This window comes from Stegastes partitus, unplaced genomic scaffold (genome assembly GCF_000690725.1).
Source record: "Stegastes partitus isolate 25-593 unplaced genomic scaffold, Stegastes_partitus-1.0.2 Scaffold16, whole genome shotgun sequence".
Classification (NCBI taxonomy): domain Eukaryota; kingdom Metazoa; phylum Chordata; class Actinopteri; family Pomacentridae; genus Stegastes; species Stegastes partitus.
This window is the reverse complement of record NW_007577747.1, coordinates 1,320,067-1,341,809: the sequence shown is the minus strand read 5'-3', so window position 1 is coordinate 1,341,809 and position 21,743 is coordinate 1,320,067. Positions and strand designations below refer to the sequence as shown.

At 43.8% G+C, this 21,743-nt stretch overlaps 1 protein-coding gene across 1 annotated transcript in view; it reads right to left on the bottom strand.

The window, feature by feature from the left end:
• Nucleotides 1-1,804: 1,804 nt before the first annotated feature.
• Nucleotides 1,805-21,743, bottom strand: part of fat4 (FAT atypical cadherin 4) — a 122,194-nt gene continuing 102,255 nt past the window's right edge. The window contains exons 11-17 of the mRNA XM_008291166.1: nt 21,264-21,571; nt 16,013-16,098; nt 14,133-14,312; nt 13,543-13,667; nt 10,950-11,167; nt 6,914-7,175; nt 1,805-4,985 (exon numbers count right to left, since the gene is read on the bottom strand). Of these exons, the coding sequence (XP_008289388.1) occupies nt 3,076-4,985; nt 6,914-7,175; nt 10,950-11,167; nt 13,543-13,667; nt 14,133-14,312; nt 16,013-16,098; nt 21,264-21,571 (3,089 nt within the window). The 3' untranslated portion in view covers nt 1,805-3,075. The remainder of the gene's footprint in view (nt 4,986-6,913; nt 7,176-10,949; nt 11,168-13,542; nt 13,668-14,132; nt 14,313-16,012; nt 16,099-21,263; nt 21,572-21,743) is intronic.

The window sequence follows — 21,743 nt, the reverse complement described above, 5'->3', positions numbered from 1 at the left end:
ATTGCATGAATGGTGTGTTGGACCGCAGCCAGAACCTGCTATGATAACTCACCCAGAACACACCGTTTGTAGCAGATACTCGTATATATTTCTTGAAGTTTGTTTTGATGTTGGGAACATGTTCTCCTCCGCTATCTGCTGAGCATGCATGCATATTTACAGTCACATCAAACATCCATTTGCACCGACCAATGAGAGCGGGAGCGAGACGTGTTTGTTTCGATCCAGCGATGAATGTGCTTCGAATTATGAGCCGTTTAGGACAAACACAGGGAGACGCTGTAGCTGTACGAGGACAGCGAGGCTCAGAATAATCAATCTTTATAAACAAGGTTTTTTTGGCAGAGGAGCCTCCTGCTTCGTAGAACGTCACTCGCAGCTCGGTGCCTCAGCCTTTTATAAATACTGGGGAAACTCTTAAGTCAACATGGAAATCATCTTAATGGGAATTATGTTTTGATGACATTTGTGAATTCAGAGGAGAAAAAAAAGAGTCAGCAGTCCTCCATGGGAAATCCAGCGCTGCCTCTTTCGCACCTTCAGTCAAGACGAATAAGCTAATGTGGAGAGCTGCAAAACACATTACTGCTGACTGGTTGGCAACACACTCTTGGAAATCACTTTGTTTCAATGTGAACTGCACATATATATATTCACAGGATCATTTTTGCGGCATTGCTTTCCAACACTGTAACCATGGTCCTTGTTGTATTATTGTGTCATTACTAACACAAATAGCTCATTATTGCTTACTGAAATAACAGACTTTCTAGTTGAGGGGAATAACATATGCTGTGTTTTCTTAAGGGCCATGTCCTATAAGGTAACATGCAATGTTCACACTTAGGATATATGCTGCAATTAATCCTTAAACACATCATAAGCTCCTCTGCCATTCGGTGGAGTGGAGCAGCCATCTGGACAACATCCAAAAACAGCACTTGTGGAAAAAAAAAAAAGGGAATACCCCCCGAACTCCCCCCACCACCACCCTGCCCCCAAGAAAATCAGGAAGACAGATTCATGTCAGTCCTCATGAGTGTTTTACATCCTACCACACTGTCGAACAATGTGCCCTTTGTGTATACAAGCTCACCTATAGAGCAGAGGAGGGAGCTTTGCTCCTGAAGCTGCTTGATATCTTTCAGACCAGAGGGGACGCTGTGAAGTTTATTTGAATTCATCTCCTATTTACTCTCCCCGCCACCCACCCAGGCTCTCATTATCATTGTGAGTGTTATTATTGTCTCGGCATCAGAGTGCTCCAGCCTTCCCAAGGAGGCTTCGGTCAACAGAGCTCTCCGCAGGACCGAAGCCCCTCGTAGTAATTTACCCAGATCCAGGCTGTCACTCTTCGCTGGGTTCACGGCTCCCCGCGTTTTCTCTCGTGGCCTCTCTCCCCTCGATGATGGAGAAGATAAGCATGTTGCACGCTGAATCACTGAGCTATGACAAAAAAAGTAGGTTCTGCTCAATAAGCCAGATGTAAATAATTGTTGAAAGCAATATAGGGCCCTGCGTCGTGGAGTCCGCTTTATGTTTTGTTTGGCTGTGAGCGAGGTGGCTCGGTTTCATTCAGGTCCTGAGATGCCTTTTTAAATGTTTTGTTGAGACTCGGTATTATTTAAAGACTGCACAGAGTGAGGCCTAAACACAGAATAACTTACCACCCCAATGATCTGGGAAAGGATGGAATCGGAGCTTGAAGGCGACTATTTTTAAAAACTGCCAACGCTTACATATATTTAAATGAGCTGCTTACCCCTGCAGGAAAGAAAGAAAGAAAGAAAGAAAGAAGAAGCACTTTTAAATAAATACTTTTTTTTATTCTGTTATTGGCTTTTTACAGGTACAAAGCATACAGCATGTTATAGTTTTATCAAAAGTGGAAAATACTGATGTTACATATGTAACAAATGTAAAAAATAAGTCTTCAATCTTACTTTCCCCGAAAGTAAGAACATACATTTCAGCATATGAAAATATCCATAAAAACACAGCTTAAGTAATTTAAGTTAATAAACAGTACAAAATGTAGAAACCATACATGTCAAAATAATGAACAAAGACACCAACAACATGACGAATGACTCCATGACTTCACATGGATTAAAAAAATGTACACAAGTTCATAGTGTTTTAGTTGGGGTCATGTTTACAGGATCCAAACATCATCATCATCATCGTTGCCCGGAAAACACTTGGCTGGTCAGAGAACGTGGTTTTGTGACAAACAACGAACCCCCCTTCAAAAAAAAAAACCTCCTCTTCACCTGAACTCAGGCCAGAAAAGCAGAAGAGGAAAAGTTTTTCCTCCCGTACTGAAATCCTCAAATGTCTGTAAGGCAGGGAACTCGATTAAATCTCACTCTTGGAGAGTTTAGCCAGTCTTCTGTGAGAAAACACGCAGACAGAAAAGGGATCAGAATATTGGTGGGGTCGGCAATACCGTGCGAGCAAAACGGCGCACTTACTTTCACACCGAGGGCCGTGTCCCGTCACCTACAGGTGCAGTCCGATCAAACACACATGCTTCCTTTTAACTAAATTAAAAATTGACCCCTAAAAAGACAGAGACAGGGAGTTTTCTTTTGCTCTGCGGCCTGCTGGAATTCTCTTCCTGTGAGTGTTAATATTATCTACCCTCTTATCTCTCAGCTGTGAATGTGACAGAAGTTTTTGGAAAGGAGAGGCAATATTGGTAATAGAGAACAGAAATGTTTTATCAAGATAATGTGAACGGAGCTTTGCAGTCGCTAAATTGAATTCAGACACGGATTTCTTTTCTTCAGTGTCAGTGGATATGCTGTAATGAGGCCTCGGAGAGATGAATGCACGATTTGAAACTAGAAAAGACTGGTAAACTATTCCAAGGTGGCTCATGACAAAATCTGTCATGCTACAGGTGCCGTTTTTCTGCCTTACTGCATTTAAAAGTCGTCTTATTATTTTGAGTAATGTAGAAAAACAAAACAAAACATGGATTCCAATGTTCTCTTGAAATGTACAGTCTTCCTTCCTTTTTTTTTTAAACGGAGAACGTCACCATATTGTACATCATTGTAATAAATAGTCTCATACATATTGCTCAGCTTCTCCTTCGTTTAGAATGGTCACTGAGCCATCCCCACTGTTCATCTCAATGTCTTTTGCTGCAGCGTTCTCGGGAAGCAAGGCTAAGTCTTTGAACACATCTACATAATGTCCAAAGCCGGGGCCCCAGTTCAACAGATTGTCCCAGTTGAAGCCCCCAGCTTGCTGGCCCAGTTTGTGGGGTAGGGTGTAGTGCTGCTCAGTGGGGGGCAACTGGGCAACGCCAGGCCCTCCTTCTGCCCTCCGACTCGAGTACCGCCTCTGCTTGAGCCTCCCTCCGTAGTCCTCATCGTCAGCATCTGACTCATTGACTTGCGAGAGCTTCGGAACCCGGGAGCTGTAAGACACGGGCTTCTCCCGGTCGTACTCCATCTCCGAGCAGGTGAAGGAGTCGTGTGAGTCACTTTCTGAAGAGGACTCTGGAGCAGGGATGCCGTCAGCGGGGTTACGGACCCTTGACAGTGGCCTGCGGCAGTCCTCTTCTGAGCTGGAGCGCCCGTGGTCGGCGCTGCAGATGCTGGGGTTGCGTGGACGCGGAGTGTTCAGCCGCTCCACCTCCTCAATGGACAGCCCCACAGGAGGCCCCGTCTCCAGGGGGATCTGCTCAATCGGCTGCTTCAGCCGACTGCCGGGCCTGGAGGTGTGTCCGTGGCTGGCCATGGTCTGCGGACTCTTGCTGCGCCTCCCCAGCCGGGTGGCATAGTTGAACATGGGTGGTGGTTGGCACATGTCACTGTGCAGGTCCAGCGGGCTGCCCTCCCGACGAGCTAGGTTGAGCTCTCTGGTGGGAGTGTTTCGGTAAAAGGAGGAGGGCTTTGTGAACGGGGCTGGGGAGTGTCTGGAGAGAGGGTTTGGGGTGGGGCAGGCTGAGTGGGAGTGGCTCAGTGGAGTGGACCTCAGTGCCTGGGTGTACTGAGGCTGGTAGGTGTAGCTCGTTGCTCCCAGCGGTAAGGGGGACTGTCTGGCGAAGCCCAGAGGGCTGTGTCTCTGGATGGAGAACTTGGGAGTGTGGCTGCGGAACTGCTTGTAGTGCTGGATGATGTCTGCATCTGAAGGAGCAATACTGCTGGCATTATCGATATCGTAATGTTCAATATCTGCCTCTGGACCATTGCAGGGAGCACAGGGAGCGCTGGGGACGGTCTCATTGTTGTGGGGAATGTCTGTTTCATCATAGATCAGATAAGGGTTCTCCCTCTCTATGATGTCTGGTTTGGGGTTCCCTTCTGGTTGTTTCCGTACCGTCATGTCATCTCCGTATGGAGGGATGTTATCGGGGTCGTCGAATGCTACGTTCTCGCTACCCTTCTTCTTTTTCTTCTTCTTCTTCTCCTTGGGTTTCTTCTCCTTGGGTTCCTTTGGCACTTTGGTCTTGTTGCGGTCCTTGCAGTGGTTGCACAGGATCAGGCTGAGCACCACCAAGGCGAGGACGGTGGCACAGCTGCCGACAATAGCTGGCACCGCCCAGATGGGGAGGACCATTGTCTCTGTTGTGGGGCTCGGGCTGCAGACAAATCCTCCATTATTGGCTGTGTTGCAGACAGTACCCTGAGGGCACTGGACGCCCAGACAGGCCACTAAAGTCTCACAAGTCTTGCCTGTGTAGAACTCAGAGCAGACACAAGTGAAACCTGAGCGGGAGTCCGGCACGCAGCTGCCATGGTTCTGGCAGGGATTAGAAGCACAGTCGCCTGGCGGGACACACTGGTATGTGTACCACTGGTTGACACACATTAGGCCGTCCCAGCATGGGTTGCTCTCACACAGGTTGGGACCTCTGCAGCCGATTTTCACCGACGAGCTGGTTTTAGTCAAGGTGACGAGGCTGTGCTCTCCAGTGAACGGCAGGTTCTCCCCGTTGTACTTCACGTAGGCCAAACAGCCGTCGAAACCTGCCGATAAATAGGAGAGAAAGCTGGTTCAGATAACAAGAAACAACCAACAGCAGCTAACAAGGACATAACAGTGGCCTGGAGGGGAATCATTTCCAATTGCCACCAGACTGATGTTTTTTCAGAATGTCTGCTGATGCTGGATCGTTTCCTCGTAAATAGCAGGAACTGGGAGCTATAATCAGAGCTAAAGGAATTTTGTTTAGATGGGTAATTGGTTCAAGCTTAGGGCACACAAAAAAGTGAATTTCACTTGTGCAAGGCTCCTCCTCGAAAAAGAATCATAGTTGAAAAATGGGCCGAATCAATCACTGGCCAATTTGAGAGAAGAAATATGAAATATTTTCAGAGATAGAATCCATCGTCAGAGCCATTATAGCTCGGAGACATGCATCTGGGTTGGATGAACGTCTCTGTGTTTAATTCAGTCTGTTGCTTTGTGTATTGCCTAACAGCACTGCCTCACCGATGTAAATAGGTTTTTATTGAATTTATCCCGGTGCAGATTAAATCCATTCGTGTCTTTTCATTAGCTCTTGAAAAGTGAGCACACAGCAGAACACGAATGTTCAGACACACACTGAGGTAAGGGCTGGTTAACAGGCAGTCTGCCACAGATCTGCGTGCTGAGCTTGTGTTTGTTTTGAAATATGCCCCAGTCCCTGTGTAAAAGAGGTCAACAAATCATTCAAATTGCTCATTTTTACCATATTAGTCCATGGTATTAGGTTAGTTTTTCCCTCCCCCGAAATTCTGAAATTTACTGTGTTGCACTACCTCCTTTTGAAATCCCTCCCTTTCACCTTTTCCAAACTGTTGTCAGCTCGCGCTCGAGGACATCTGAGCTGCGATTTAAATCTCAACCGAGAGAGTCGATAGAAATAAGATGGAAGTCTCCAGGCGTTCCAAGACAAAGTCAAATCAAATTAATATTAGTTGTTTTCGTTCATAAATGATGCTCTGATAAAGAAACATTTATTCAACTACTGTAAATTCAAAGCAGGTAAATCTCAGCAGTGTCAGATGGAGACAGATTTCAGGCCAGTTCCTCTGAGTCGTCTTGGACGGCCACCAAATATGGTCAGCAGTTGAAGGAGCAGACTATTAATTCATTTCAGGGGAAAACAAGTCTGTCCTGGATTCACAAGCTCATGAGTGCTGTGTCACATACGTGTGCTATATGTGCACACTTCTTTTTCGTATGCAGAAGAGGTTTCCATAACATTGCTCTATGAGTAATTTACAGTGGGTAAAGAGTGGGTGACTTTCTTGGCTGAATGCCAGTTTTTGAACGCATCAGCATGTGTGCTTGACGGCGCAGCACATAAATACGCAGGTACTTTAGCTTACACGTGTAAATAAAGCGCACTTTCACCAAGGGTTTGACTGTCAAAGTGAGTTTTTTAAGGGGAAATATCTAAAATGAGACTTCTGACTGTAAATATGAAAAACGTCTTGTCAAAACATGAGTGTTTTCTCAAGAAATGATATCTTAAAAGGGTAGAAAAGCCTCCGAGACAGCGTTTAGATCATCATGAGACACTAAAACTGTCTGATGAAACTCATAATAATGATATTCTTTATGGCAGATTAGCAGAAAGTAAGCCCTTAAAAGGAGCATGACCTGGTCCCACCACATACATTAGGGACTCCGAATAGAAACTACATTGAAAAATGACTTTATGTGGACAAAATACAGGATTTTTTTTTTTTTAGACATTAAAAGAATTTCTCCTCTTAAATCTCTGCATTAGGAGCAGTGGTGGGAATGAGGAAGGGGCACTTTCTTCCACCAGATTTGTCCTGATCAAACTGGCAATCTTCCAGCAGCACAAGATTACGTTAACAGACACAAATTACTTGATCTGATAACCTGCGGCCCCGTTCCTCCCCAACCAAAACACCACAAATGCACTGTTGAGCCTCACCTGCTCCAGTTTTTTGCTGAGCAGGGCCAGACGGGATCCCTCCCAGCGAGAAGGTTAAAACACCGAGACCTCCGAAGTCCTGGGTGGGGTGTTGGATAACTCTGGGGTGGCCGCTGTCCACTTGGACCACAGTGGCCGAGCCGTTCTTGACCATGTGGAGCGTGTGCCACTGGCCGTCCGACAGCACTGCGTCGCCCACAGTCCGCTCTACCTTCCCCCCGACGCCGGCATCTGAGATGTAGTGGACGTTGCCGTTCCTCAGCTGAGAGAAGAAACAGAGATGGAGGTTTGGTGATTTGCTCACAGTAAACTCTGAGTACATTTTAGTTGCTTGCATTTTGTAGGCACCTGTAAAAGCAGCTTTGACTCCACGTTTAAACGCATAAAAAATATTGATGGTATCTGACTAAAACACTCACAATCACACTATGTTATTATAAAATCAATCACTGCAGCAAACTAGCTTAAGATCCCATGCTGTGATAACTCACTTTTGCCTTAAGATACATAATATATGGCATAAAAAACATATCATCAGATACACAGAAATATACTTGTATATACTTGAAACTTGCTTTTTCAACTTTCCAACGGTTCTTGAACTAATCATGTGTTTGATAAGAAAATGTGACCAATTTAAAATTGTAATATTTCAACAAAAATCACTTTATTTTGCATTTATGGTTTAAAAATGTTCACTCACGAGGATCTGTAATAAGAAAAAAAGTTCTGTCATCCTCGGTGCAACTGTTGAGCCACGAGTGAGTCAACTGCAACAGTTAGATGACAGAGTAGGGACAAGACAAGTTTGGAGTTTAATCAAAATATAGGTTAAGTAGTAAATTATCTTCAGTACTGTAGTATCAGTGTCGGTGATATCTGTAGGAATCTGGTTAAATGTTGTACATGTTGGTTTTAGTTTTTCTTTTTGTAGAAGCAATTCAACTTTTTTTTTTTTTTGGAGTTATTTTTTTGGCCTTTGTGCCTTTATTGGATAATATTAGTAGTGAGAGAGGGACAGGAAAGTATGGGAGAAGGACATGTGGGAAAGGGCCATGAGCGGGATTCGAACCCATGACCTCCACATCAGGACTGTAGCCCTGAACATGGGACGCCAGCTCAACCAGGTGAGCTATAGCAGCGCCCCAAGCAATTCAACTTTTGTCAATTAATTTTAATTATTTGTGGAATTTTAACTTTGTTGTACTGAACAAAATAAATGTTAAAGTCTCTACTTCTAGTCTTCTATTGTTTCCAAAGAAGTGCAGAATAAAACAAGCCTACGGTGAAAAAAACACGTCATAGGAGCAAAAAAACGCTCACAAAATTCAGATTAATGTCGGAACTTCTATCACAATGCAGTGTCCATGAGTGTCCATATGAGTCCATACAAACAAGACTAAGAGAGTACAGCCATGTTGGTACCTCTGTATACACCAAATGTCTGTACAGCATAACTCACATTCAGTACAACAATATGTCTCTATGGTAACGAGCACAACTTACCACCGACTGGAGATGACAAGACTGAATGAGATACCTGATAAACTATTCTTAACTCTAAGCACATGATAAATAACAAAGTGTTCCAAAGAGAGTCTACAAAAACAAGGGTTAAAAGAGGAGCTTTTCAGATTAATGCAATAACTTCATCATGTCAGCATCAATCATAACCAATGAAGGGAGGTCTTTTCTCCACAAAGCTACCACCACAGTCCTTTCAGACTCTGGTGCTGAGGTCAAAAAACAAAACAAAAAAAATATGCAGCTTGATGCTCGTAAATCTCTCCCCCAGCGGGACACACCGCAGTTAATCATGTTCTCGCAACTTGTGTGCAGCACATGTCGTTGAGCCAGAAAACGATCAGAAGCTCGTGAACAACAAATTTAGAGAAAACGTGCTCGTTCAACTGCCCGCAGGAGAAGGCCGTTTTGCGGAGGAGAAAGGACGGAGTGTGTCTTTAAAAGAAATTAATCAAGCTCACTCTGGCATGGACAACAAATTTGCGGCTTACACCGTGTATGGTAATCTCATGTGTTCTCCCCACTTCGATGGAAAAGTAATCCTGTCCTCCAACCTTTTCAAAGACCCCAAAAATCAGCAATGATAAGTAGCTTCCGGAAGAATTGATTTAAAATGGGAAAAGCGGAAAGTCCCCAAAGCCAAAGAATACCGAGCGCTCTGAAGCTGGAAAACCAATCATGGAGTTTATCTATTAAACATCTTGCTTTTTATATCTGAGTTTATATAGTTCTCTCTCTCTCAACGTATAGTATAGACATATACAGTATGTATTCCCCCACCACTCTTTCTTTTTTAGCCTTCGCAGCACTTATAATACTCCTCTGGACTGTTTTCGGAAGCCGTGATGGTGATTTGATGAGCACCAGAAGCTGCTCGGAGCCGGAAAACAAAATCATAAGAGAGAAAGCCTGATGCTAAAGCGGGAAGGGGCTGATGGTGCTGAGAGTGGAGGGTGTCTAAAAGGAAAATTGAAGAGGATGAATGGGACGCTCAGGCCTCTTTGGACAGCTGCCCGGGATCGGTCAGGAGGAGGGGGGGGAGCAGGACAGGATGAGAGGGGAGAAAAGAGGGAATGGCTGAGAAAGACCAATGTAGCTTTCCTATAGTTTACACAAGGAGAGAGTGTGGGCTGAAGGGTGGTGGTGAAAGGGCTGAGACAGTGTGAGGCTAAAAACATGGACGGATACATGCGTGGACATATTTGGGATACAAATTTACGCCGAAGACAAACATGCTTGAGACTGTGTGTGTGACAACGAACGCTGCTGGTGATGCATCGTATCATCTGGCGGCCATGTTGGAGGCTTCGTATGTGTGGCAGAGCTGACGAGAGAACAGACTAGACTACAGTAATCGTGAACTAATTGTGATTTAACGAACATGCCCTTTAAGTTGTGGCTAACATTAGCTGCTTTACTAAAATGGCTTCAGCTATAATGGTGCTTTAACTGGTAACCTGGAGTTGAGCCAGTATGTGTACATCCTGGGTCAAAACTTGGTAAATTTGAATAAAGTTGGATAGATAGAGAAGTTTTGTGACGCAAATTTAAAGCCTATTTATACATCTTTCATAAAAATTTTTGAAATATAAGCCTCAATGTTTCTGTTCAACAAGTAAAAAGATTGAATCTATGAAGTTTCCATGTTTCCTGATCCCATTTGCTACTTATTTAGCGTTCATAAAGACCTTTCAGATGGAAATCAAGGTTGTTGAACATGTCTATATGGTGGTTTTTATAATCTAGAAGACATCAAGAGCGAAATTTCCACCATGATGGTCCTTAAACACTCAGATTCAGACTTCCAGGGTTTTAAACGTAAAAAAAAAAAAACTCTAAAGAACCAATCCAGTCAGCAGAGCTTTCTGTACCATTGGACCTCTTCTAAGTTGGTTTGTGGTCCCAACATGAATTACTCCAGTATTACAAGTTGCAGTTGTGAAGTAGTTTTACAATGTTTTAGCAGAGTCATAAGTGAGCTGGTGTGCTCCATCTGCCGTGAAGGGAGATTGTTTCCTCTAGTCATTCTAGAGGAAACAACAGAGTAGCTTCTAAGCCATTTTAAGGCAGGAAGGGATCACGTCATGGAAAAAAAAAAAGTCATTTTGATACGAAGAGACGACTTTTTAGGAGTTAAATCATCGGCTGGAGAGGCCTTCTTAGTAGCAAATGGGATCAGGGATTACCTCTCATACATACAGTAACTTAAAACTTCCTCCACTTGCACTGGATCAAAAGTTTGACCTGAAAAGTTTTTGTTAAATCTCTACAAAAAGTGTTGCCTTTCATTACCAGAATTAATCAAAAGATGCATGTAATTGCAGTTTTTCAGTTAAAAAGAAAGCCTCTGGAACTGTGTTGCCTTTGATGGATGGAAATATGAATTATTCTGTTTGCAAATACAGAAACAGCTGTTTACATCAGCTTTTCTTACTGTATGCTTCCACGTATGCATTGCCAAGTCGTTAAACACAGACAACGCAGACAAGATGTTCACGTCTCCCCTTCTCACCTTCACAGTGGTGTAGTTGCTGCTCTCCTGGATGTGCAGCAGCGTGCCGCTCTTGCTGCGCGTCCTGAACTTGACCTCCAAGCTGCTGGGACTGCCGGAGTCAGAGGTCAGGCCCTGCAGAGACTGTCTGAGCAGGACGTCACGCTTGGGGCCCTGCCTCAGGGAGTAGTCCAGGCGGCCGGTGCCGTCCAGAGACAGGGCGGTGTCCGCTGTCATGTCTGCGTGAGAAAGACAGAGATTGTCCTGAGTCCAGTCTGACGTCACGCAAGTTTCAAAGGAAAATTGAAAACTTTTATTTCCATTCTGCTATTGGCGGACAGTCGGGTACAAATGATTTTCCTAATCCGACTGCCATAACCACAAATTGGTCCTTACATTCTCACCAGCGGTTACAATTATATTCCCATAACTGAGAGATGTAGGTCAGTCGTCAGAACAGCCTCTGTACCTTTGAGCAAGACACTGAACCCAAATCTATACTCTCTCATAGAGGGAAGGTCGGGAGAACAATCCTATACAGTCAGTGTGTTGGTTTATTATCGGTTCAGAAAGGTCAGGCTGACGTATGAAAGTCTTACAGTGTCTTTCCTCTTTAGAGATTCATGTCTGCACAGTTGAAACGTTTTGATGGGTAATACTGTGAACGATGGTGGATGTTTTCTAACCATTTTTTATTGACGTGGCATTTTGGCATTCCCTCTCGTCTTTATTTGAAATACCATTTAAACTATAGGTCCAACTGGCATTGAACAACATTTCATAGAATTTCTGATTTATGACAAGGCCGTGCAGGTATTTAAAACAAATCTGCAACCCAATCATTTCCAATCAATCAGGTGATGAAGGGTCAGTGACTCGTGAGGTCCTTGATGCAAATATTTAACATCAATTTCAGATATTTTGAGCTTTAAATTCATTGACAATGCTGGCAAATGTGGGCTTAACAACAGTGTTGCTGACCTCAGAGGCAATGTAGAGCTGCAGAGTTGTCAATAACAATAATAATAATAAACTTTATTTATCGAGCACTTTTCAAAACAAATGTTACAAAGTGCTTTTCAGTAAAATAAATTTAAATTAAAATGCAATAAGCAAACAGAACAATTGATAAAAGTAGAAAGCACACACAAAAAGCAAGAAGCTAAACAACTTAAAACTTAATAAAATCAGGAAAAGCTCTCCAATAAAAATGTGTTTTAAGAAGTGTCTTAAAAGAGAGCACAGAATCAGCCGACCTGATTTCCTCGGGCAGGTCATTGCAGAGCCTCGGCCTCTGGGGCAGTTAAAAGACCTTTGCCCGAGGATCGTAGGGAGCGTGGTGGAGAATATGGAGTTAAAAGGTCAGCAATGTAATAGGAAAGAGACCGTTGAGTGCTTTAAAAGTGATTAATAAAATCTTAGAATCAATCCTAAGACGTACTGGCAGCCAGTGTAAAAGAGCTAAAACAGGCGTGATGTGCTCACGGTTCCTCTTCCTGGTTAAAAGCCTGGCAGCAGAGTTCTGCTCTATCTGTAGTCTGTCAAGGGATCATATTGTCGTGATCAAGATAACTTAGTGAGCAACTGTGACTGGACACTGCTAGCGTGTTCCCAAACTGGCCGAGATGTTAGCAACTGGCTCTCCAGCTAAGATCACCATTTGTCCCTGTGAGGAGTCACCAAGCTTCTAGAGCCATCTTTCTGCAAGGACCTGAGGAGGAACTTCTGCTACTTTCCAGCTCTTTATACGTACAGAGGAACAGATTTCAGGGGCGATGCAGGAGAACTGTCACACACATCAAACACAGATATAATCTGAACGTGTGGGGGTTTTGAATGCGAGCTATCAAAGTGGAGGGATTTATAAACTAATTAAAACTAATTCATTCATCATTGAAATGGAAAAGGGGCCACATGCAAATTTCTATTTTATTACATTTTGTAATAACCTCTAAATTGAATGACATCCATACACACATTTCCACCAAAATCTGATGAAGAAGTCAGTGCACAAAAATTCCCCAGACTGCAGTGCATTCAATGTTCGAAGCCCAAGATGTCTTAGTGGAAGACCCCAGACATCTCACTGAATCTAAAAAAGTCTACGCCCTTGTACGCATCCTTTGAAATTTAAAATGACTCTCCATTTGTATTAGAAGAAAATGGCTCACATCCGCTGTCGTGCCATAAAGCCAACCAGCAGATTTCCCACAAAATCAAACCTGATGGCAAACAAAGAAAAGTTCCCACTTCTCTGGGTAATGACCTTGTTTGTTTCCAGTAATAATAAGAAAGTCTCGGAGTAAATGTGGTAATAATTATTGCTGAACATACTGTTGCATCGTACACAGTAGCTATAAGCTTGTGGCAGTTTTCGTGAGCCCCAAAGGTTCCTCGGTCGTTTTTAGCTCTCTGATGTTGAGTCGGCGTATTTATATAATAAAATACACAAATGCTTTGAAATAAAGCTCAGAGCCCAGCGATGTGGCTTATATTAAGCTACACGGTGCAGTTTGATGACTCATGAGGGATGAATCATAAATAATCATGATAGAATATTCCTTAGCAAGTGCAACCTCAGCAGAAAAGAGACACTTCAAAGGCAGATACTTACATTTCTCGCAGAATTTGCCAGTGAAGCCGTCCACACATTGGCACTGCTGCCAGGACCAGTGGTCCAAACAGGTGCCCCCATGTCTGCAGGGGCTGGTGGTGCAGGCTCCTTCCAGTCTCGGACATCTACAAATACAATGATACATAAACTGACAATCAGACAGTCACTTTGACAAGAAAGCCACTCAGTCGGCAGCCGGGGGGTCCGCAGAAAAAGAAACTCCAAAAACAGGGGCAGATGAGCTGTGATTTCTCTCCCCATGCGGCAATACAAAAACCCATAAAGAACCCTGGAGAATTAGCATATTAAAAGATCTGTCCTCGCCTCACTATTCACCAGCAAGACAGAAAAGAAGAAAAAAATTTCTCTGGAATTCTGCAATTGGTTTCCCCCGTCAAAAATCTGCCATTTGTATTAAAAGAATCATCTTTTAAAAAAAAAACCTCCAGAGAGGTTTGAAAGTGTGAACAGATGTCCCACGGTGAGAGTCGAAGGGGTTAGAGAAGACGGACAGATGGGATGAAGAGGGAAAAGATGGAGAGAGGCTGAAAGCGCCGCTGAGGGAGGGGGGTGGGGTCGGTGCTGCGGACCTGTCAAGGATGCCACGCGATGCCAGCGCCTGACTGGGCTCCAGCGGGCGGCCGTTGACCGCAAACTCCATGATGCAGCCGATGAAATCGTGGGTGGCGACCTGACCGCGCCGATGAAGGACGGGATCTATTGACCTGACGCCTCCCACCGAGAGCCTGTTGGGATGCACGTCCAGGATCCTGCACACACAAACACAGTCGCACGCAGACGGATGAGCAGGAGTGCACAAAGACTTGAAATGTATGCAGACACTAAAGTAGGTATGCACAGAAATGCTAAAGCTCACAAATGCGCTCAAGTGTTCAAAGGTACGCGCACACACACACACACACACACACACACACACACACACACTCAGTCATGCTTTCACAGAGAGACACTGTGGGTCAGTGAGTTTCACAACAACACGGTTCCGAGACCCTCACAAAATAAACCTCTTTGCAGACCTCTGTGGCCTTCCCTCATCTGCCAAACCTCTCTCTCACAAATACAGCACACACACTCACAAAAAACACACAGAAAAACACACTCGCTCTCAAGTTTTCACCCCACAAGGCCTGGCTCAGAGCAGTGTGTGTGTGTGTGTGTGTAAAGGCAGTGATCATCTAGTAATTAAATGAAGGTTTACATCATATATCGTATATTTACAGCAGATGACTTCATTTTGTCTTTGTAAAAACATGCAAAAAAAAAGAGGCATGTAGCATTTTGAGCCACTTGCATACATGCAGAGACTCTGACGGTCAGGTATTAACAAAAAAAACCCCCAAAAACAAATACCGACTCTCTATGAGCGTGCAACAGGATTTCTTCATGCTCCGTATGACATTATAGCACCAGAGCTATTGGATTGCAAACACTTGCCACAAAAAGAAACACGATTCTGAACTTTAATGAAACCAGTGGAGTCATAAAATCAGAAATTTTACAAACATTGCAAGGAATCAAAGTGAAAAAAATCAATTCCATGTTGAAACGCTTTAGTCAGTGGACCTTTGAGCCAATTTTATTACATTTGTTTTCTTGTGCTTTTGAAAGCGCAGGTTGCAAACGAAAGGACGAGACCGCTGCTATTATCAATGATGACAAGGGCTGCAACTCATAGCTTTTACAGATTAGTCGAGCAATCTAAATGATTAACTTTCCTCCAAAACAAACAAAATCACGATTTAATTTCAGTTATTTTATACTGAATCGAGATTGTCACACTGTGTGCAGATGATCAATGACTGAAGCAGATGGTATCATGACATAGTGATACTGAAGAAACGCATTTATTACAACGAGGTAAAGTAAAAACTAAAATATTTCCAGCCAGTGGCCGCTGCAGCTCTGTCTAATCAAGAAGCACGATCCAAGCGCGGTACTTTATCAAACTAAGGAATGTAATGAGCTGCCAAACAAATAATAGGTCAACACAGATAAAATTAAATATACATTCCTGCTCCCTGTTATCAGCTTTATTATTTTGCAAAATATTTAAATAAAAAGGAAAAAAAAAACAACTGTTTACCCTGACAAATGTGAAACCTGATGAGAGGTGACAACATTTTTAGCAATGACAAGCTAAAAGGGTTTGAAGTCTCCGGTCATCGCCTACTAATGAGAAATGCAGCATGTGTTTAATTAAACCTCCTAATCACGTCGTGTTGTTCGGCTCAGAGTGCGAGGCAACAGCTGCGAAAAATTAGGGAAATACCAGGTACACAAAAGCTTTTAGTTATGTATGTTTTTCCATTATTTTTCCAGTCTTGAAAAATTATTCACAGAGTCTTCCAGGCCTTGGAACTGAAACTGCCAGCAGTATTTTCATGTTTGCAGTGAGAAGGGATCATAGAAACAGCTGTGCACTCAACGTATGTGTGAGTGATGCTCTTACCAGTCGGTGTGCACTGCCACGTTGCTCACGGCGCAGTAGCCCGGTTCCTGGTCATCGCCGCACAGGTCCACGGTCAGCGACGCAGCCTGCATGATGACAGGAACACACACACACACATGCTCGTCACGTGTGATTCTCTTCAGGAGCAACAGCTGTAGCTGCCTCAAACAATTACTGCTCAGGGAGGAAACAACATTTTTAAAGCATTTCTGGCAGACTGTGGTCATCATAAACTCCAACAAGCTGTGTCACTCGCTGGGTTTCGTGGCAGCATGTGACCCATCGCAATATCAGTCAGAGCCCTCCTCATAATCACAGTCATGTGGGAGCCAATGTCTCAGTCGTGTCTCTCAGCAGACTCGAGTCTTAGTCAAGAAGTATTTATTATATGTATGGATGAACTCACTGGTTGGGTTCAGTGTAAGTGGCTGGAGCCAAAGTTGGGAAAAAGTAGCCTCTTGGTGCAGCTACGCTCTTTCTGGTAAGTGAAGACGTACAAGCGACCAGTCTAACTGAGAGAGAGTCAAAGTGGACATGAGGCAAACAGATCAATTCAACCTAAACCAGGTGTACGGATGTCACTGGATAAGTGGTTCGGCTTGAAAACGAGTTGTTCTCAAGCTGAGAAAGCCCTGTTTCAGCTGCATTTTGCTGGAAGATACTAGGAAAATCTGGTTTTAACCTGCCCCAGCTAATTATTTCCACCTCCAGGTGTGGGTGATCTCCCCTGGAAGTTTCAAGCATCTAACATTTCCTCTCCTGTATTGTGGTGTATCAGCATGCACCAATTTGTGCCTTCTCTGCATCATTTTATGGTGGAAACGTCCTTATTTATGCAACGAAAAACACAACATTCAGGCGTTACAGTCCATCCATCCATTATCTATACACCGCTTAATCCTCACTAGGGTCGTGGGGGACTGGAGTCTATCCCAGCTGATTTAGGGTGAAGGCAGAGGACACCCTGGACAGGTCACCAGTCTATCACAGGGCTACACTTAGAGACAGACAACCAAGCACACTCACATTCACACCTACGGACAATTTAGAATCACCAATTAACCTCAACATGTTGTTGGACTGTGTGGGAGGAAGCCAGAGAACCCGGAGAGAACCCACGCTGCACGGGGAGAACATGCAAACTCCACGCAGAAAGATCTCAGTGCCCCCATCGGGACGCGAACCGGCGACCTTCTTGCTGCGAGGCAACAGTGCTACCAACTGCTCCACCTTGCAGCCCAGGCGTTACAGTGTGTTTTTTTTGTTTTTTTTTTTTAAATAAAAGGTCCTTTACTTCTTTCATGTTTAAATAAGAGGGGACAAATGCACATCATGAATGCATGAATGTGTCCATCAAACATAAAACTCCAGCCAGAAGCTGTTCAGACAGAGCGAGCCTCGATCTGTCAGGAGGGAACACAATCCACCTACCAGCATCTCTGAAGCTCATCAGTTAGCAAGTTGACATTTTTATGTTTAGATAAGTTGGGAGCTGGTAGTTTCATATGCAGCCTACAGAGAATGACATCAACCCTCTCATCATGCTCGACCAAAGATGGCAACACCTTTACCAGTAACCACATCTTGTGAGATTGATAAAGTCTGTATCAATCAAGTGTTTACACCACATATGCATACTGTTGGAGGTCTCGACAGGCACAGAAGGACGACATCCTTGATCTTGTTTCCAGCATGATTCCACTTTATTGTTTGCACGTCTTTCGTACTAAAACCCACGAGAGCATGTCAGGCTAAATATCTTCTCATGCACTGCAGGCATAACTTTCACTCCAGGGTTCTGGCTCCACCAACTGAGGGTTACTTCACCCAATTAAACTGCAGTATTTCTCCCTGAAGCATTTGTGCAACCCGGTCCTGTTCAGCGGTTACTGTGAGCTCCGTCCACCACAAGGCGTTCGAACATTATTTTTTTATCATTCCATCGCAGCGTCTGATGGAGGAGTGGCACAGAAATGCCATTCATTACAACAAACATTTCCTATTTCCCGTTAATGGCGGCAAAGCTTTTGTCCAGATGTGGGTTATTCTCTCCTCTCTCTGCGCTCTGAGAGGGAACGACCCCACTAGGCAGAAGAGAAATGGGCTGGTGAGGAAACTGTCCGGAAAAGTGTGTGAAAGTGTTGAAAAACCGGGGCAATCACGCTCCACCTCTCCTGGAGCTTAAGTAAACACGGACCACACCGACCCGGATCTCAGACACAAATCATCCGGGAGAGCACGACCCCACCGAGCACACACACCATCGCACGCGCTCGCAATTTTTTTTTTTTTTTGTTACACGCCTGAGTGAGACACATAGAAGCAAATCAGATAAAAAACGCGCACAAAGAACATGCCAATGCAGCCACGGCGGCCAGCGGAAGAACAACAGGACTCATTTGTCTTGTTCGTGACTCTCTCCGAAGCGCCATAAAGCACGTCAGAGCCACATGAACCTTTTTATTAATGTCTTTTCCTGCGATCAAAGGCGCTGCAGTCGGGCCGTACACACACTGCACTTACTGTCAAGCATCTCACACTGCGGAGGAGAAAATATTTCTCGAAGGAAAAACGTCTTGGAAATTAAGACCGAATGTGACACGAGAAGATGAGGCGTGTGTTTCTGTGATTGGCCAACGGTGAAAGAAATCTGCAGAGAGCTCCACTGGAGATCATTGTTTTCCCTATGACTAATGTAATGGCCACAGCGCTGCTCTCTGTTGTGGTGCGTGGACCCAGTCGCTGCTGGTATACATTTACGTTTGTTTCAAGGGCAACTAATTTCGTTAATCAAAAAGCTCGGTGATTAGCCGCTCGTACTAATCAGCACCAGCAAGTTCTAAAATGTCAAACTTCATTTGCAAACCTCATTCGCGAAAGATTTTGGTTTTTGTGAACTTAAAACCTTGATTTTAAACAAACTAACTGGCTTGGCTGTTACCATCTGTGTTGTTTTCCAGCCAGCTAGATCACTCTAATTGGTATTAGTGTGTAATTTCATCCAAATGACGCTTATTATTCTCCTATGTACCCCCAGAGGCGTCTGGTAGAGCAGGAACTGGTGTTTCCAGAAACATCAGGCCTTGAGCAACAATTACTCAGGTTATTACCACTTGGTTGCACATTTGTAATTCTTCGTATGTGGGTTTAGAACAGTCGTCTCTTCACACTGCAACAGGAAAAAGACAGTAACGCTGGTACTGGCCTCCCACCACTGGCTCCCCGTCTGTTTAAGGATTCATTTTATTGTGTTATTGTCTTTTTTTTAAAGCGGTAATTGGTTGGCGGCAACTTATTTTGCATAACTCCTACATCAATGTACCCTAGTTGAAGCACTTCAGAGATCGAGGAGGCTTCTCTTAATCTCTTGGAGGGTTTATCTGATCTTTTATCCGCTCGCCCACCTCTTCTCTGTTTGTGTAGAGCCTAAAGCCTTGACTTCATCTTCTTTTTTGCTGTGACTTTACATTATTTTGTTGCTTCTTTCATTCACATTTGTCTTTTAGTCATTGTGTTTTATGGGTTGTTATATTAATCGTTCTTTCTGCTTTTAGATGTGCTTTTTCATTAAATGTGACCTGGTTCTGAAGTTGAACATTTCCCAGGTGAAGGATTAATAAAGTTTATCTTGTCTTACGTACAAGTGATTTAGGGATTCCTCTGGTAAATCGGTTTCTAGTTTGAGTGTGTAAACAGTTTTCCAGTGTTATTCAAAAGTGAGCTGGTGTGCTGGAGCTGCAGCGAGCGGGCGTGGGTAGATGTGTAGAGAGGCGAGGACTGTGTAGATCTGCATGAAGGGATCATTTTCATAAGAGAAAACCTAAAAAAATATGTAACTTAGGGGTTAAATCAATGACTGAAGGGGGACTTGAAGAGGATTTCTTGTATCAGATATTTAGCATTTTAACTGATGATCATGTTTGTGACTGTCATGTTCCTTCATTGCCTTAAATGACTTTGTTATCACTTCTGTATTTATGCCGTCTAATATCACCTTTAGCTGTCATTTACTGTTTGGTTTTTGACATTTCTAATTTTATTGTGGCTTGTTTAGGACTTGCATTTATCATTCTTTGTGTTTGGTTTTGCAGTTTAAAGTATTTTATTCCTTTTTACTATGTTTTTAAATTACGCTATTATTAATGGTCCCCAATCTATACATTAAGCCCATGAGTTGGTAAATAGAAGCCTTGGCGTGGCTCAAACTTTAGGCCTTGTTGTACCACGAGGCTCCCCAGATTAATACAGTTTATTGTATTTGACAATTAAACTGACTCCAACAGTGATGATCATAATTGCAACTGTAACAGTATCTGTGAACTTTCTGCTCCCTCTGATTACTTGGAGCCTTCCAGATGAAGCAGTGCATAACCGTGTCCGCGTTTTTTTTTTTTCCTCCGCTTTTGAGATTGGCTCAGCGTTCAGGCTCAGCCGACCTCAAGCCTGACCACCGAAATGACCCACAGCACCTTTTGCAAACATAGTGATCAGGTTCACTTTACAGCGCCTCGGGGATTTGGCACTTCAGGCACGACACACACACACACACATTCCTCTCTCTTTCTTCAAGAGCCCCAACACGGCCACCTCCTCATAATATCCAGCGGGCACTACAGTGTGCGCGGTACAGAATCGCGGCTCTCAACGTGTGCTGTATTCCTTTCCATCTCGTCACTCTGCACCATCTCAAAACTGACAATTTAACGATTTTACCAGCTTCCTATGAAACTCCCAGCGCACGGTGGGAAATGACAGATTTGAAGTCCAGCAGGAGGGCTACATTATAGAAGGCTTGACAGGGCCTTGTTGGATTTTTTCCCTCTTTCCTTGCCACTGCATTGCTGGCAGGGAGAAGCCTCTCATTCAGAGCACAGGAGACAGAATTTCAACGTTCAGGGTCATTTTGGATCCTGGTATTGTAAATCACAACGAGCAATAAAATATAATTACAAACCATGAAAACCATAAGCTGAGCTACCCGTGGTTTGGGGGAGTTTAATTATCATCTGATGGTGCAAAAGAGAATATAAGGCCAAATTTGGCTGTAGCGTTCAGCCATAAAAAAAATCCCAGGACATAAATGCTATTGAATGTGCAGTATACGTCCATACCATGTGGCATTTGTCTGATTTTCCTCAGTGTTTTTAGACCCATAAAAACTAATGAGCCACTCAATGCAACATTTTTCAAGAATGCAAGCGAAACCTTCAACACGTGAGCTAATTTCTACCATGAAAGCAGCCATTCTTACCATCCCGGCTCTCCTGGCGATGACGGTGTGGAACTGCCCGTCCGACACTTTTATCATGGTCATCAGCTTATAGGTTCCACTGCCCAAGTTGAAAGAGAAGCGCATCTGTCCCTCGAAGATTTCCAAAGCCAAGAACTCCGCCTTGTCTCCAGTCTGGTTATCGTGGTTGTACATAAGCAGCGCGTTGCTCTTCAGCGTAGCAAACTTGATATATATGTAGTTATTGTTGGGATCCAGAGACGGAAACTCCATGTAGGAGAGCTCCTCAAAGCCATAGCTGTTCAGTTCGCAGTGTTTGCCGAAAACCCCTGAGGACAAAAACAGACCAGAAGAGGAATCAAGAGAGGAAGCCAATGAATGATTCACGGTGCTGCTGTGATAAAAATATCTTCAGATAAAATTCAAACTTTATCGAGCAATATTATATGTTCTTTGTGCAGAAGTAACAAAGCAGATATTACTGATGTCGGATCATAATCT